This window comes from Microtus pennsylvanicus, chromosome 20, assembly GCF_037038515.1.
Source record: "Microtus pennsylvanicus isolate mMicPen1 chromosome 20, mMicPen1.hap1, whole genome shotgun sequence".
Taxonomy (NCBI): Eukaryota; Metazoa; Chordata; class Mammalia; order Rodentia; family Cricetidae; genus Microtus; species Microtus pennsylvanicus.
This window is the reverse complement of record NC_134598.1, coordinates 36,720,849-36,738,264: the sequence shown is the minus strand read 5'-3', so window position 1 is coordinate 36,738,264 and position 17,416 is coordinate 36,720,849. Positions and strand designations below refer to the sequence as shown.

The 17,416-nt window shown below is 42.7% G+C and overlaps 1 protein-coding gene across 2 annotated transcripts in view; it reads right to left on the bottom strand.

The window, feature by feature from the left end:
- Positions 1-9,315, bottom strand: part of Washc4 (WASH complex subunit 4) — a 49,613-nt gene extending 40,298 nt beyond the window's left edge. For both annotated transcript variants that reach the window (XM_075954140.1, XM_075954141.1), the window contains exons 1-7: positions 9,152-9,315; positions 6,269-6,408; positions 4,483-4,536; positions 4,334-4,399; positions 3,513-3,558; positions 2,922-2,989; positions 473-555 (exon numbers count right to left, since the gene is read on the bottom strand). In XM_075954140.1, the coding sequence (XP_075810255.1) occupies positions 473-555; positions 2,922-2,989; positions 3,513-3,558; positions 4,334-4,399; positions 4,483-4,536; positions 6,269-6,408; positions 9,152-9,212 (518 nt within the window). In that variant the 5' untranslated portion in view covers positions 9,213-9,315. The remainder of the gene's footprint in view (positions 1-472; positions 556-2,921; positions 2,990-3,512; positions 3,559-4,333; positions 4,400-4,482; positions 4,537-6,268; positions 6,409-9,151) is intronic.
- Positions 9,316-17,416: the final 8,101 nt, after the last annotated feature.

The following is a 17,416-nucleotide window of genomic DNA, read 5'->3' as shown; positions in this document are numbered from 1 at the left end:
GTAATTTATGGTGATAAGAACAGCAAGGGCACTATGGAAATTTGATCAGTTCTTAATTTAGGGTCGATCTGGAAGATCATTAGAATTTTAAGTTCTTTTTCAGTGTAGACTGACTACACTCGCTCCATCCCCAAGACTCTGTAGTTTAAGAAAAGTCATATGACCACTAAATGTACGCAGAAAAAAAAATAAAACACTGTGTGTGAACTAATTCTGTATCAGTTTTTTTCTATCATGAAATATCTTTAAAATTTTTTGTCCAACATTCTCACGCTGACAGAAATCAAGTTCGTAACTTGGTGAAAACTGCAGCTCATTAGTCTATAAACACACACACAAGTCCAGCAGTACCTAAACATCCTAAGTGTACATACTGAGTAAATAAATGAATACAAAGCCATTTCAAATAATTACTTTTCTAAGAAGTACTCCCTCTACTTCATGAAAGTCAAACAATGCTAAAGTGCATTACTTGTTGCTGACGTAGAGGGCAGCCAGCTGGTGGATGACATTCACCACCACTTCATAGCACCTCGTGACAAAACAGGACAGCTCCTGAAAGGACAAGGAGAGTAAACATCACAGGGTTGCTTCAGGAACGTCACGACATTTGGGCTGAACGTTCTAACACAACCCAAACAGTTTCGGGTCGAATCCCCAGATACCCAGCAGCCAGACATAAGAAGCCCTCAAGCAACACTTCCCTCAGCTCCTGCACAGCAGGTCACTCCTATCTCTGCTGCCCCTGCACTCCACTCTCACAGGCTGAGTCTGTTTCAGTTACTCATGCAGCTCCGAGATGACAGGGACAGCCCACCCCTGCCCTGTAAATTAATGACAATGGCTTCCAGAAGTGTGACCAAGACAGAGCAAGGTCCACTAGTCACTAAGTCACTTCATGTGTTATCTTTGGTCACATATATGTACCTTGGCACACACTAAGTGCAATATCACTTACCCCAAAGATATTAATTCACTCTGCTGGGCCCAGACCTCACCCACTCTAAACTGTAAGTCCTGAGCAAGAGTTTTCATTGCTTTTATGTGCTGGTTTCCTCCGTCACCAAGAGTAGCTTCGCGGCGCATGCGCGCGCGCGCGCGCGCACACACACACACACACACAAGCACGCACACACAGCCCACTGAACACCTCGGATGAACTCTGGGACAGTAAACTTTTTACACAGCTTTTAGTGACACATACACAGAATTTGAAGTCTTTCAAAGTAAAAATAATGTTTTGTCTTTTTTTAAACAGCTTTTTGCTACCTAGGCCAGACTAGCCTTCAACTCATGATCCCAGCTCAGCCTTCTCAGTGCTTGGAGTCCTAGGATACAGGCATTATCAATGTGCTAAGTAATAGATTTTAATTTCAAACAGCTCATTTTACATGTTATTAAACTTCTGAAGGTTAAATGATAGCAGGAGAATAAAAAATACAAAGCACAGCAAAAAGGCAGGAATAAGTTCAGATTCTGTAAGACAGAAATAGATGGAGTCAATTAAAAGACTGTCAGACGGTATAAAAAAAAAAACCAAAACCGGAATCCATCCATTTGCTGTTTTCCCTCCAATACCGAGAAGCACTGCTAGCTCACTTGGATGTTTCACAGACACTAGAGCACTCCCGGACAATCAGTACGCTGGAGCGCAGCTAACAAGGCTCCTGCTGAGTATGTGAGTACCTATGTACAGGTATCCACAGGGAGGCACTGGATCCCTAGTGAAGTTACATGTAGCTGTGAGCCCCGATACTGGTCTAAGGAACTCAACTGGGGTTCTCTGGAAACAGTACATGCTGTTAACCAGTGAACCAAAATGAGCTCTCCAGCACACAATTTTTTTTTATCTTACTTTTTTTGTTTATGGTCTTGTCTACATGTGTGTCTGTGCCAAAAGAGGGTACTGGGTCCCTCCAAACCAGAGTTATAGACAGCTGTAAGCTACCATGTGAGCAGGTGCTGGGACCTGGGAATCAAACCTCAGAATTGCAGGGAAGAGCAGCTGATGTGGGAGTGATTTCTTTCTAATCTGTTGCTTTCTTTCATTGGTTAATTAATAAAAAAAACTGCCTAGGCCCATTTGATAGGCCAACCCTTAGGTGGGTGGAGTAAACAGAACAGAATGCTGGGAAAAAGAAAGCTGAGTCAGTGAGTTGCCATGATTCTCCCACTCCAGACAGACGCAGGTTAAGATCTTCTCTGGTAAGCCACCTCATGGGCTACACACATTATTAGAAATGGGCTAGTCCAGGTGTGAGAGTTAGCCGAGAAAAGGCTAGATATAATGGGCCAAGCGGTGTTTAAAAGAATACAGTTTCCGTGTAATTATTTCAGGTAAAGCTAGCCGGGTGGCGGGACACAGCCCGCCGCTCATATTTCAACAAGCAGCCAGTGCTCTTCATGGCTGAGCCATCTCTCCAGCCCCCCCCCCCAAATTTTTAAAGTTAAAAACAATATTATTCACAAATGAAACTATACAAATCAAATTATACAAATTATATAATCTATCAAAACAATTTTAAACAACTGTTCACATCTCTTGATACCTTATTCTCCAAAATTCCCTTAGAAACAGTCAGGAGTCACAGTGGCCTACACTGTAACTACACTAACTGCTTCACTCTCTGAGTGCACAAGTCCTCGGCATTGAATGTTTCACAACTTTTCAATCATGTGCAATTTTTATGCAAAATTACAAAGAGAAGACTCAGCCAGACATAATGAGGCACACCTTTAATCTCAGAATGTGAAGTGCCTGAGGCAGTGACCCTCTTATAAGTCTGAGGCCAGCATAGTCTAGACAGTAAGCTCCAGAAGAGTCAAGGCTACCTAGTAAGGCCCTATCTTGAATAAATAAATAAATGGCTCAAGAGAAAGTAAAAAAAAAAAAAATCAGCTACCTTAAAAAAAATAGTTACCTGTAAGAATGAAACGAATCTCCCCATTTGAATTTGGCAGTCACCTTCCACCATACTGGAATCTGTAGCTTTAAAAAGCAGCATGAATTTTATTTCTCTTTTTATTTAAATCCAGCAACAAAGACAAACAATTCTTTCACTAGTGCCCAGTACCGAAACACTGGACTTTTAACACTGAAGAGAAAAATGGCAAAGTCATAAACTATAAACAACATCCAGCAGCCACGCCTGACTGCCACGCGAACCCTCACACTGGTCCCATCACAGGACTGTGCTGGCACAACACATGCCGGCTCCAGAGGGTCTGCTGCCATACTCCACTTCTCACTTGTTAACCAATCCATGCACCAACGAGACAACTCAATGTCAGGGCTGGAGGGCGGCTCAGCAGCTCAGAACACTTGCTGCTCCTCCAGAGGACCACAGTTTACATTTCCGGCACCCACACAGGGAGGCCCCTATGGGCACCCACATACACAAAATATATCTTTAAAAATTTCTGAATGTTTGTTTTTTCTAATCTGTTAGCTTTTGGCTCACTTCAGTTTCATAAAAGGCAGCAACAAATGCAATTCTAAAATTTGAACTTACCTCCTTCACCATAAAACAAAAGGCCATTGTAAAACTTAGTTTCCGCCTGTTTAAAAGAAAATCAAAATAATTTAAAAGGTTGCTTTCAAATCCTAAACTTTCTTAACGCTCTAATGACATACGATATGGCTTACACATAAATCTCAGAATCTGCTCTCAGATGATCAACTTCTCTTTACAGGGACGAAGAAAACCACTGACACCCAAGCTGAGCTTGGTCCTCTAGCCTATACTCCATCATCTGACCACCCTCAAGATCACTCATCTCCCCACCAGTTCATCAGTTGCACTCACAGAACATAAAGAAGGGGAGGGAAAATAAGGGAAGTTCGCCAATGTCTACAATGTCTCCAAATCCAAATCCATACAAAAAGTTTAAACTTAAAAGGAAAAACAACAACAAAAAGCTGGAAGTGGTGGCGCACACTCAGGAAACAGAGGCAGGGGGATCTCAGTGAGTTCCAGGCCAAGGTCTACAGAGCGAGTTCCAGGACAGCCAGGGATGTTACACAGAGAAACCCTGTCTTGGGGAGTGGAAGGTAGGGAGGGGGTGTACCTCTGGACAGCCAGCACACACACCGCATATACTACTCTGGAGGCAGGCAGGCCTAGATTCAAACTGCTACTTTTAGCAATACCCACTGTAAGCCCCAATTTCTCAACCTGTTCCTCACCTGCTGAGTCCTTACCCTACACATAACACAGTAACCACTCAATGAGTGCCAGATTATTCTAAGTCCTTCAGGACTGCTATTATTTTAAGTGGGTCAGTATTTATTGCACACTGCTTTTAACTGATCTTAAAGAAGAGAAACAATTACCTCATACTTTAATTTCTTGATCTCACAACAAAGTGCAGCATACACAGTGATGACTTTGTTTAGGACCTGGTTTCAAAAATAAAGACAGAAAAAGTGAGTGGTAAGCACCAAGAGCGTTCTCTGAATGCTCTTTAGGTTAGGACAATTACCTTGTTCTCAGTCTTTATGAGCTCCAAGAGGGAGGACTGCTCATAGGGCAGAAGCTACGGAAACAAAGGGAAAGAACATCTTTTAATTTGAAGGGAAGAAAAAAAAAAAAACACTGAAATTTTAAATATATAAAATGAGATTAAATGGATTACAGTTAAACTTGTGTTAGACCCTATAGTCAGTCAGCATTAGCATCAACTCAACTACTATGTTTAAGATAATTTTAACAAAGGAAGAAAGGTTCAATCACTTGAGAAACAGCCTGCACACAACACGAGGCACCCAAACAGCTCCAGCTGTGCCCAACAGGAAGTGGCCGAGGGTGGGAGGACACTAAGAAAAGACTGACAGTGAGCTCTGTCCTTCCAGAAACTGTTATGCAAGCATACACTTAGGAAGATGTCGTAACTAAACGGGCCAAACTTAAGTCATTACATCTGATGCAGCTTCATTTCCTCCTGGCTCTAGAGCTTTCCTGATTAGTAACTAAAACGAGTTTTCTATTAAGTGAAAACTGGACCTTTCTTTTAGTTACATACTAACAATAAAGTACATACGTAAATTAAAAATAACTTCTCTCATTTAGTTTGCAATTTCTATTTATAAGGATCTTATCAGAATCTATAACTCTTGCAGAGCAGGAACATAAAATAATTTCCCAATAAAGGGACTAAAGAAAGGTCCCAGGGTAAGCTGGGAGAGAAAGGGCTGTACAAAAGGATAAATGTATAAAGAGATTTTAAAGTTTCTGTTGACCGAAGACTAAAGCATTGTTTCACAAAGCCATGAGGCTTCATTTCACATCCATTAAGATAGGGTTGATTTTAAAAGACAAACAATAACAAACTTTGGCAACAATGTAGAGAAACTGAAGCCCCTATATATTACTGATAGGGACGAAAAACAGTGTGGCCACAGGAAAAAGATGAGAAGGGGGTCAGCAAAATGGCTCAACAGGTAAAGGCACTTGTTACCAAGCCGGGTGATCTAAGTTTGGTGCCCAGAATACATATGGAAGAAAAGAACTGGCTCCTACAAGTTGTACTCTTTCCACACACACCATGGCACAAACACACACAAATATGTGTACAATAAAATCCTCAAAAAGCTAAGCATAGCTACCAAACGACTCAGGAATTCTGCTTCTAGTATAATGCATGACTTGAAAACATGTATACATAAAACCCTAAGACACATAATTAGCATTATTTCCAACAGCCAAAACTGGAAAACCTCAATGTCTATCCCTAAAGAATGGACAGCTCGGGCTGGAGAGATGGCTCAGGGGTTAAGAGCACTGGCTGCTCTTCGGAAGGACCCGGGTTCAGTTCCCAGCACTCACATGGCAGCTCACAACTCTCTGTAATTCCAACTGCCAAGGATCCAGCACCCTCACTCAGATACACATGAAGACACAACACAATGCACACAAAATAAGTAATTGTTTTTAAAAAGGGATTCCCACATTAAGATCCCCGATTTCATTCCTTTTGAGAAATGACCAATGTTTTCTATCTTCATTAGAATATGAGGTGGATGAGCTCTGTGCTCAGCAAAACTCAATGAGAAATCCTTAAAAATCTGTATATTTAAAAAAAAAATCTGTATATTTGACTATGTGTAAAATAGCTACAATGAAAGAAACAAAGCCAGTGTGTCCATCTAGCTCTTTGTTGAAGATCAAAACAATGACTAGGTGGAATAATTGGACTTTGTGTTATGATACTGTAAGGCTGTCATTCTTTCAGAAATATATATATATATTTTAATGAAATTAATTCAGACCTTTAATGCTATAGGATCAAGATTGAAATCCCAAACATCTCCAATCAAATCATCCAGTGCGTCCTCAATTCTTCTCAACTGAGATGTATACTCCTCAAGGAATTTCCCGTAGTTCTTAAGCTGGACTTCAGCATGAATTTCTAAATTGTAAAACAGAAAGTTACAATTACAACTATTGAATGGCAGAACACTAGCTTCAAGTGATCTCAGTAAAGCAGCAAAACACGGTCAATGACTACCTTGGAGTGCCTCACTTCATGGAAATAGGCTCCAAAGTTAAAGAGTCATTCGGCTTTGAATTTTCTCCAAATATGTCAAAGTACTCAAAACCTGCAGCCCTTACCCTAGGATCTGGGGCTACCAAGCAGCCCGAGTCATGCCTCAGACAACCCGGGGTGCAGAAGCTATCCTACGTTTTTTGGTCACACACAACTCTGCTGCAAAGGTTATCAGCTACCCGATGGGAAGCAGGTACAAAATTCTGTGTTGTTATAGAGCAAACTGTAAAAAGGTTGGTTAATTTTATACATAGTAAAATGTTTAAGAATACAATCAAATCTACTTTAATGTAGGTTTTAGACCTGCTACACTGTATTATTATTTCTCTAATTCCCAACTTACCAAAATGCTTTACTTGTTCAATTTTTTAGTTATTATAATCAACATGTATAAGCCAGATAAAACATACTGGCTGAGGTAGGGGCTGGAGAGATGGCCTATTCACTGAGAGCACTGGCTGCTCTTATTACTGGGGTTCAGAGGACTGCGGTTCAGTTCCTAGCACCCATGTGTCGATTCTGTAACTCTAGACCCAGGAGATCCAATATCAGCTTATGGCCTTTGCAGGTATTGCACACACATGGAAGATAATAAAACATAACAAAAAAACCAGCTGGGACCCACAAAATTTATATATTAGTACATGACCTTAAGCTTAAAGCCACTGAAATAAGTTGGATTTTTCAGAAGTCTACTCACCAAAATAAACATTCCATCTTATACCTAAGAATTCATTACTGATTCCAAAAATTCAACTTAAATTCAGTTCTTTGTCGTCTTAAAAAAAGGTTTTTTTTTTTCCCCTTCAAATTTGAAATGTGGAGCCATTATGAAATAAAGTCCTGACTCACATTGTGGGAAATAAAGACACCTGTCCTCTATTTTGCTATTGAGGCCCTGAATCAGGGGCATCAATTCAGTTCACTAAGACTGCTGTCTCAATATAGCACTCAGTTAATTTTGGAAAACAATTAGTCTAGATATGAATCAAAGTCCAAAAACTAATGGAAACCAGGCAAAGAGAAATCTCTTACCTACAGCTAACAATCCCGTGTTAATGTCTTACTCTATTGTATGGGAAATGGCCAAAGTATCACTTGACCAGCAAATGGGTTCTTAAAGACGGCACTAGAAAAACCACACTCGTAGATCAAGGTTAGAAACACCTGAAAACCTGCAGAAGCATTTTAAGCTCTTTGCTGATAAGATATCTAACAGCTCGGAGCTCATAAAAGTTAAAGTGCACACCATACTTCCCTCCCAACGAACTGCATTTCTTGGTTTATTTTTCTTATTCCTTTTCAACTTAGGATACAGTGTTAAGGGCTTTATCACAGCGCATCCACGCACACGTGCACACACAGGTGTGCTTACCTTGTGTCCTCACCCAAGCTCGCCCTCCCCTCCTTTCCCCAGTCCTGTTTTCCCCGACCCTCTAGGGTCTAAAACAATGCTCACGTGGTATTATGATTAACCAGCTGATCATTCTACTTCAAGCTGAAACAAATTCAAGCCCTATATACCTTCATTCCAACTTCAGTCAGATGCAAAACAAAAAAGAACACCTGACAAGGTACAGTTCACTTTAAAACCGAAAATACAAAACCCAAAGGTGGTTATTATCCTTTCGCCCAGATCTTTATGCCGCATACAATTAAGAAATGTTTACTGAAATACTGCACGGAACAGGACCCGGATGTAAAAGCAACTAAAACCTCAGTATATATAAATCTGTACATGATAAATCTCTAAAATAATCCGCAATTCAGCTGTAATTTTTTTAAATGGCATTCCTACTTTGGGGAAAGATACACATTTTAAAAATTCTCAAACAACTACCCCTATTTCTCTTCTATTATTCGGAAGATAAGAAACAAATCAATCACAGGAGTTTCTCTAATGTAATTATTAGGTTGGCCTGTACATTTCACTGACACAAACTGCGAGGCTTTTAGGGTTGTACCTCTGATTTTAAAAATAAAGCCGGACGACTCGATTTCATTAAGCAACTGCGAAGCAGATCTTGTAAAAATAATTAAAATAAATTTTAAAAGAAAATTCAGCTGCAATGACAATTACAGAAGGTTTTTTTTAACCATATAAAATCAATAAAAGGCCTAGGATTGATAAGATGACATTCCCGTGTTGACTGATGTTTTGATTTTGGCTTTTTTTTTTTAAATGCCAGGAAGAGTTATTTTTCCGCTATCTTCTATGGTTCTAGGAACGCGAACCCAAACTTCAATAAAGTTGATTTGAAAAGTAAAAAAAAAAAAAGAAAGAAAACAGGAAACCGAAACGGGAACCCAGACTCTTCTAAAACTGAAGGCTCAGAGCATCTGGCGCCAGCCCTGGGATGGGATGGGCATCCCGGGGAGGCTGGCCTGTCGTGGCGGGCCCCCAGGGAGCGAGCGCCGCTGGCTGGTCCCCCGCCTCCGCGAGGGACACCGGGCACCCGAGCGGTTCGACGCGACCCCGGCAGTCACGCAGCGCCCCGTCCCAACCCACGGGACAGTCCCCAGCGGGCGGCCGCGCCTCCCCGCGCCGTCCGACGTCCCTCGGCCGCGCCACCAGGCCCGCCTCGCCCAACACCCGGAGACTCACTCTGAGAGCCGTCGTCCACGCGGTCGAACTCCCAGTCCGGCGACAGAGTGTCCACGGCCATCGCCGCGGCGGCGCCTCCCACAGACACAGCACCAAGCTGAGACCGCCGCGACACGGGCCTCACCCCAGCTGCTGCCACGGCACGTGACTTCCGGGACCCGGCCCCGCCCCCGCGCGCCACAGCCAGTGGACGCTCGGCCCTGCGGACCGCGGGGGCCTCTGGGAAAGCGAGTCCGTCCGCCTGCGCCCGGCGGGGCCGCCATAGTAACGATGGCTGTTGGCATCCTGCATCCTTTCCCTGTCCTCGCTGCCGTTTGCGTCTGTTTTCTAGCCGCATTCAGTTTCTCCTATGCTGCGTCCAGGCTGTTTAAACACCTGAGGGAGCTACTCTATCAGTCTAACGGGGAAAGAGCGAAAATAACGGGGTGGGGACCAACGCAAAGACAGGGTTCTTCACCAGGACATTGCCTTGGCCCTCGGACCAAGATGCTTGCCTCACCAGCTCTTTTCTAACTTTACCCTCGCAGTTCCCACCCCGTGCATGTCCTGCCCCATTTGTTTTTGTTTGTTTTGTTTTTTGACAAAAGACCTCTGTATATAGAAGAGTAGTGACTTTAAGAAGGCTATCAAACAACCTCACTACTGGATTTGCTTTACACCGATTACTGCTCTTCCTCCCTTGTTTGGAAGACGGTGGGATTGGAATTTGTTACCCCGAGTTCTACATTTACCCTAAAATTTACACAAAAAGCTTCCTATCAGCCCGGTTTTTAAGAAGTGCTAATACGAAACAGTCTAAAGAGCCATCAAAAAGTAATAATATAAAACTTAATCATTCATACTCTGAATTCCTAGAGAGCTATGTAATGAAATAGGTCTCAAATGGCGTGAAAAATAAAAGGACAGGAGGCAATTTTAGAACATCGCATATTTGCCGTTAAATTACAATCTATGTAAACATGCCCATGTGGTTGCAAATACATAGGAGAATTCAAATCTCGTTAAGACAATGGTTTACTTGGGAATGAGTAGATGCTGATATATACAAAGTGGCTCTTATATTTTTCTTGTCTATTAGCTGACTCTTTTGCAAGTATAGTTTTTAAGTTATTTGCATCATAGAGTACCAAAAATCAATAAAGAATATTCTCTTGAAAAGCATGTTCTGAGATGTTGAGGTTTGGACATGGTTTTGAGACAAGATCCCAATACCATAGCTGAGTGGCCCTGTTGCTACTGGGTCTACAGCAGGGCGTTAGACCGAAACCTCCGAAGATCTGAGCCAAAAAATGACCATCTTCTTTGTAAGATACCGATCTCAAGAACGTGTTACAGTGACACCTGTCACACCCGAGAGGACTTCCTGCGCCTCTGCCTTCAGGATGTCCCGTTGGAATGTTCGGCGTCTTTCTGTAGCGTAGAGGGTTCTGGCAGCCTTCTTTAGCTTCCATATGGTAGCTGTTGGCAGCTTCTGACTCAAATCATCACAAAACTAAATCCAGCCTACGGGAGAAAAAGAGCACGCTTAACTGATAACTCGAACAAAAGTCCTGGAATCAAGTCTTGCCAGTAGTGATTGCCTTTCTTGGTACTGGAGCACACTTTCCAGCCTGTCTTGGAAACAGAAAGAACGGGAGGGATGGACCGATTGGCTGAGTGTAGGTCACGTGCTCCGCGGATGCAGAGAGCAAAGGAAAAAGCCACACTGCAGGAATCGTTTGGCCTGGGAGTGGAAGAGACTAGCCTATATGGAAACCAGTGGGTATTATTAGCACAAGGAGAGGGTGTATATGGCCGGGGGAGAGCTATGATAGTGATTTTACCGCTGAGCCACTTGGTCTTGGCAGCCAAGCATCTCACGGTGACTATGGTGTAGGTATTGGAGTTAGCAATTAACTATTACAGCAGGACGGCTTTTTAAAAATACGATTATTTCAGCTGGAGAGATGTCTCAGCAATTAAGAGCACTTGTTGCTCTTCCCGTGGTCCTGACTTCAATTCCCAGCAATCACATGGTGACTCACAACCGTCCTATAATGAGATATGGTGCCCTCTTCTGGCCTACCGGCATACATGCAGGCAGAACACTGTATACATAATAAATAAAATCTTTGTAAGAAGATTGTTTTTAAAAAAAGACTATTTTGTAATAATTTTATTATTTAGACGCTTACATTTAGAATTTTAGATAAAAGAACTTCTAGGACTTTACTAACGCAGATAACATTTATTTTGTGCTTATTGCTGTTGTTATTGTTAAGCCCAGGGAACTCAGACTAATCTTGAACTCTCTAACTGACACTGGCCTTGAATTCCAAATATTCTGTCATATCTCAATGTTTGCAAGGAGGGCTAGGCAACCTTCTGGAGAAGAATCTCTAAAGAACCTTATGGGTGACTGTCCAATCATGAGCTGATATGGCCCCCTGTTATAATCACTGTGGCCAACAAAAATGGTTTCACAAACTGATGTAACCCTCTTCCATTAAAACCTCCCTTTTTCCTCTGCCTCTCGAACATGCCAGGAGTTTACTGACTGTTTCCCATATAGCTATTCCTTATTTTTTCTCTTCGAAAAATCTCTCATTTTGGTTTTAGTTTGGCTTGACAAAATAGTTGTGGGATTATTATTGATTATTATTGACTTGTTTTTATGTCTTTATCCATTTCATTATTTTGTAATATTCAACAGCAAATGACAGAGAAAGATTTCCATCACCTTCTCAGCTTCATTGACCTATGGCTGGCTGGCTGCAGTCTCTCCCTGCCTCTCCCTTCTGCAAACCTCCCCCCAGCTTCAGTGAAAGCACTGTTGTAGTGATTGGCTTAAAATGTGCTCAGAGACATCTCTTTCAGGAACTGCTCTGGAGGCTGCCAGGAATGATCAAAAACCATTCTCTGTTCAAAGAGTGCAGACAGTCTTGCTTTTAAAATTTAAATAATAATAAGGTATCAGGTTTGTTTGTAATGTATCTTTTAAGAAATATATTTAGCTCCATGAGCAGAGTTCATAAGAGGCATTGACCCCTGTGTGTGCAGAGAAGTTGAGGACACAGCAGCTGAAGCCACGGTGGCACTCCCTACTGCTGGCAATCTGCCAGTAGATAATGCTCTAGCATGCCATTTCCAACCACTGGCCACAGGAGAGCCATTGCACCCAGAGAAATAAGAGCCAACAGAAATGCCTGGCCTATGAGCTCTCTGCTAATCAAAATGAAGAGGAAAATTGGAGGGAGGGAACTATTTTAGGTCACTGGTGATCACTGTAGGTTTGTCCCTAAAGACCTTTATTGAAATGTTTATATGCAGGGGCTGGAGAGATGGCTCAGAGGTTAAGAGCATTGCCTGTTCTTCCAAAGGTCCTGAGTTCAATTCCCAGCAACCACATGGTGGCTCACAACCATCTGTAATGGGGTCTGGTGCCCTCTTCTGACCTGCAGGCATACACACAGACAGAATATTGTATACATAATAAATAAATATCTGCAGTGAGATCAATAGCAGGCAAAAAAGAATGACTTTGAATCTTACAGTGTCCCTAGGTTTATTCTGTAAACAGAACACGTGACTCTGAAGAATACATAAAGAGGTTTATTCCGGAGTCACAGTTCCAGTGTCTGGGGAATCTAAACAGGATGGCACTGACATCTATGAGGACTCTGTGTGCCAACATGGCAGACGGGCAGAAAGGGAGCCTCCTTTCTGCAGGGAGGGCCAAGCACACAAAGTGACCCTTCAAAACTAACCCAACTGCAGGAATCCCAACTCACTCCTGGATCTCACTATTCCCCACTGGGCTCTGCCTCTTTCCCAGAGCCCAGCACCTCTGCTCCCTTGCCAGATGAGGTCTCTTCGTGAACTCGGTGACAACACACCACAGCAAAGTGACATTTATAGGAGTAGAAGACCCAGAGCCACAGAGATGACCCTGTGGTTAAAAATGCTTGCTGCTCTTCCAGAGGACCAGGGTTCAGTTACCAGGATCTGTGCACAGCAACTCACAAAAGCCTAACTCCAGCTCAAGGGATGCAATGCCCTCTCCTGACCTCCACAGGCACCTAAAATGTACAGGTGTGCATGCACGCATGTGCGAGCACACACACACACACACACACACACACACACACACACACAGAGAGAGAGAGAGACATAAGTTTTAAAAATAAAATGTTTTAAAAAGCAAGTACAAAGACTTACATTGTTTACTAGGAGGAAAGCCCATGCCGCATTAATATTGACTGGTCTGATTAACATAAGCTTCATTCTTATTCTTTACTGTTCACCTTCTCTCCCCAACTCCGTGTGTGCTGGGGCCAAACCCAAGGCCTGGTACACGCCATGAGAGTGCCTCACCCAGTACCTCAGTTTTCAAGACAGATCTCACTATCTAGTCCAGCCCTGCCTGAAGTTTTCGATCCCTCCATTTCTGTCTCTGTAGTGCTGGGATTATGGCAGTATACCCGTGCCCAGCTCCAAGCTTTTTTGTTTTCAATCAATATTAAACTTGCTTATTAGACTTCAGTTCTCCCATTTACAGGAGCTTAGACTGGCATCCTCTAGGGCTGTGTTTTTATCATAACATCATTTTTTTTAACATTTTGTGATTTTATGCTTATGTGTTTTGTTGCCTCTATGTATGTATGTGTAACAATGTGTGCCTGGTGCCCACAGAAGCCAGAAGAAGGCATTGGATCCCCTGAATCTGGAGTTACACATGGTTTTGAGCCACCACATGGGTTCTGGAAATGGAATCCAGGTCCTCTGGAAGAATAAGTGCTTCTTAACTGCTTGAGCTATTTCTTCACCATATTTTATTATTATAACATTATTATTATTTCTATGGAGGAATTTTGAGCAGTAATAACAGTACAAGTTAAAAAGCAGTTAATAAAAATGGGATTCATAAGTTTTATGTTATTCTCATGTACAATAAAATGAATATTCAGTATAGCAATTTATAAAAACAGAGAGACAAACAGCAGCGTTCCGGCATAGGCAAAGTGGTCAAAAGTCACTCAGTCAAAACAAGCCACCAAATGCAGACAGTGTGGAGACACATGGAACTTTACCCTAAAATCGCTAGTTATTGTAGGAGTAAATACTTTCTACACTTCAGAAAGTTTGTAATTGGACCTTCACAATGGCTCAGTGAGGAAAAATGTCTGCCACCACTAACAACCTGAGTTAGAGCCCCTGGGGCCACACAGAACAAGAGCTGACTCTTGCAAGTTGTCCTCTGACCCCGACATGCTCACCTTGGCTTGCAGCTGAGGCTGACTGTCCTCAGACTTACAGCTATGCTCCTGCCTCTGCTTCCAAAGCACTAGGATCACAGGTGTGAGCATCTCACCAACTGCTAAAGAACAGACTTACTTATCCAGGCAGGTAGATGGCTCAGTTAGCTGAAGAATTAACTTATCCAGGCAGGTAGATGGCTCAGTTAGCTGAAGAATTAACTTATCCAGGCAGGTAGATGGCTCAGTTAGCTGAAGAATTAACTTATCCAGGTAGGTAGACGGCTCAGTTAGCTGAAGAATTTGCTGTGCAGGTCTGAGAACCCGAGCTCAAATTTCCAGCACCCGCATAAAAAGCTTGTAGGCAAAAGTTTCTGTCCCACCTGGCCCCACAGTCGTTCAGTTCCAAAGAAATGCACAGAGGCTTATATTAATTATAAACTGTTTGGCCTATTGGCTCAGGCTTATTATTAACTAACTCTTACACCTTAAATAATCCATAAATCTTATCCATGTTTAGCCATGTGGCTTAGTACCTTTTCTCAATAAGGCCTTCTCATCTTGCTTCTTCTGCATCTGACTTGTGACTGCATCTCTCTCTTTCCTCTTCCCAGAATTCTCCTAGTCTGGTTGCCCCACCTATACTTCCTGCCTGGCTACTGGCCAATCTGTGTTTTATTAAACCAATACAAGTGACAAATCTTTACAGTGTACATTATCCCACAGCAAAAAGTTGTATACCTATAACCCCAGTGCTAGTGACAGGGTGTAGACGGGTAGATTGCTGGGGCTAAGCAGCCTCTGTGGAGGCCCAAAAATGTGAGCCTATTTCCACATTGACCAAAGGTCAGAGAGTGGGAACTTACCTCGATTCCTTCAAGGTGATTGTGTTTCTACCTCAAACAAAGGTCCCACCTAGATTCAGGTCAGAGAGTTCTCCTCTCTCAAGGTTATTGTCAACAGGTGTGGCTAATAGCCAGACCTTGAATTTCAGGAATAGAGAAGTAGACATTTTGTTTCTACTCCAAACAAAATCTAAGGATCCAACTAAGTTTCTACTCCCTTAAGGAGATAACTATGGATTCTACCCAGGGAGTAGTTTGCCTACAGAATGCTTTGGTCTAGGGTGCCAGTTTTACTTGTCTTGTTCTAGCAACAAAATGTTTACCTAACAATGTAACCCACGACCTTCAGCTGGTTTATTCATTTTCTTATATCATGTTAATGCAGTTTTTTTGTCTTACTCCTACCCCTTGGGGTCTGGGTATTTTAAGCAATTGGAAATTAAATGAGGACATTTTCAGTACTTGCTGGAACTCCTCCATCCTATGTTTCTGCTTCATTGTTTTCATTCATATCTTTGATCTCTTTACTATTTTTCTGATCCCCAAGCCCCTATCCTGGCAGGTGGTATTTTTGCCAAGGCGTGTCCCCGACAAGTCACCAATACAGCTCCAGATTCAATGAGAAAAACCTAATTCAGGAGAATAAGACGGGGAGGGATAAAGCAGGACACCTGGCATCCTTCACCGATCTCTTGGTGTAAGCATGGACAGGCCCAGCCACACACCTATGTACACACACACACACACACACACCAAATAAATGAAATAAAAGTAAGTTAAAAGCTTAGAAATTGCTCAGTCCATTTTATTCCTTCGATACTGAAGGCAGACTCTTTTTTATTGTTGTTTTGGTTTTGGTGTTTTGAGACGAGGTTTGCCTGTGTCGCTTTGGAGCCTGTCCTGGAACTCACTCTGTACACCAGGCTGGCTTCAAATTCACAGAGATCCACCTGCCTGGGATTAAAGGCGTGTGCCACCACCCCCTGACCAGAAGGCAGACTCTTAAGTAAAATGATCTGGGCTGGATATATCCATCCAACCATTTGCTACCAGAAAGGTTCAGTTCAGACCGCACAGTTCCACACAGTTGCTGACAGACATATCAGTACAACTGGAACTAAAATCTAGTCTCAAAATATTGGTAGGATTATAAGCAATGTCCTGGCTGGGGGCTGGAGAGAAGGGTCAATGGTTTAGTGCTCAGACTGCTCTTAGGGAGGACCAGAGTTCAGTTCCCACCACCCACTTCAAGTGACCTACAACTCCCGGTAAGTCCCCTCTGAGGGCACCAGCAGTCGCCTTCAGATACCCACATATAAATAACACAGTGCACATAATTCAAAATGAAGTAAAAATTTAAAAAGGAAGGAAGCTCCCTAAACAGCGTGCCTGAACTCTGAGGGCTCAAAAGTGAAACAGATTGAAGCAAGAATTCAGTAACAGTTTCTTCACATAATTACAATGAAAAGACCAGAGTGTTGGCTACATGTTTGGATCAGAGAAAAAAGAAAGAAAAAGAAAAAAATATTCAAAAAATTAGAGGTGGGGAGGGGAAGAAAACCGAATGTCTTTCACATCTGGCTGTTTTAAAGTCTAAGGCATTCAGTGCTGTTTGCTGTCCAGGCAGGGCTCTCTAAATAAACCACGTGGATTGTTGAAAGGTATTAGGGACTGTGGAGTCCATCAAAGAGCAACAGTTAAGTATGGAAACGGCAGAGAAAGCTATTGCTCTGTTCAATGAGCTCGTAACAAACAGCTGCGGAGAAATGATCACATGTGAAGAACATGAAGAAACAAGGATGGATGCCAAGGCCCAAGCAGGCCCGAGCAGCCCCGAACTCCGGGCTAAGATGTCTTTTTGGGACAAAGGTTCCACTACAGCAAGTGTGAGATGTCTTCAGAGAGGCAAAGGACAAAGACAGGTATGGATTATCTACTGGGGACCAGATCTGGACGACAAGCCCAGGGGACCATATCTCACCGACCTTCATCCTCCGATGATCGAGGTACCAGGCTATTTCTGAAGCAAGGCTGCCCAGACAACCCCTTAGCTTCCCAGCTCAAGCCGGTCGATTTCCTGAGACTGTTTCCCGGGTGACTTGGGAAGTGTTCTAATTTAATGTCTGTTACAAAATACTCTGACAAAAAGTGGTTTAGGGAGCTAGGTTGTGTTAGCTCATGCCTTT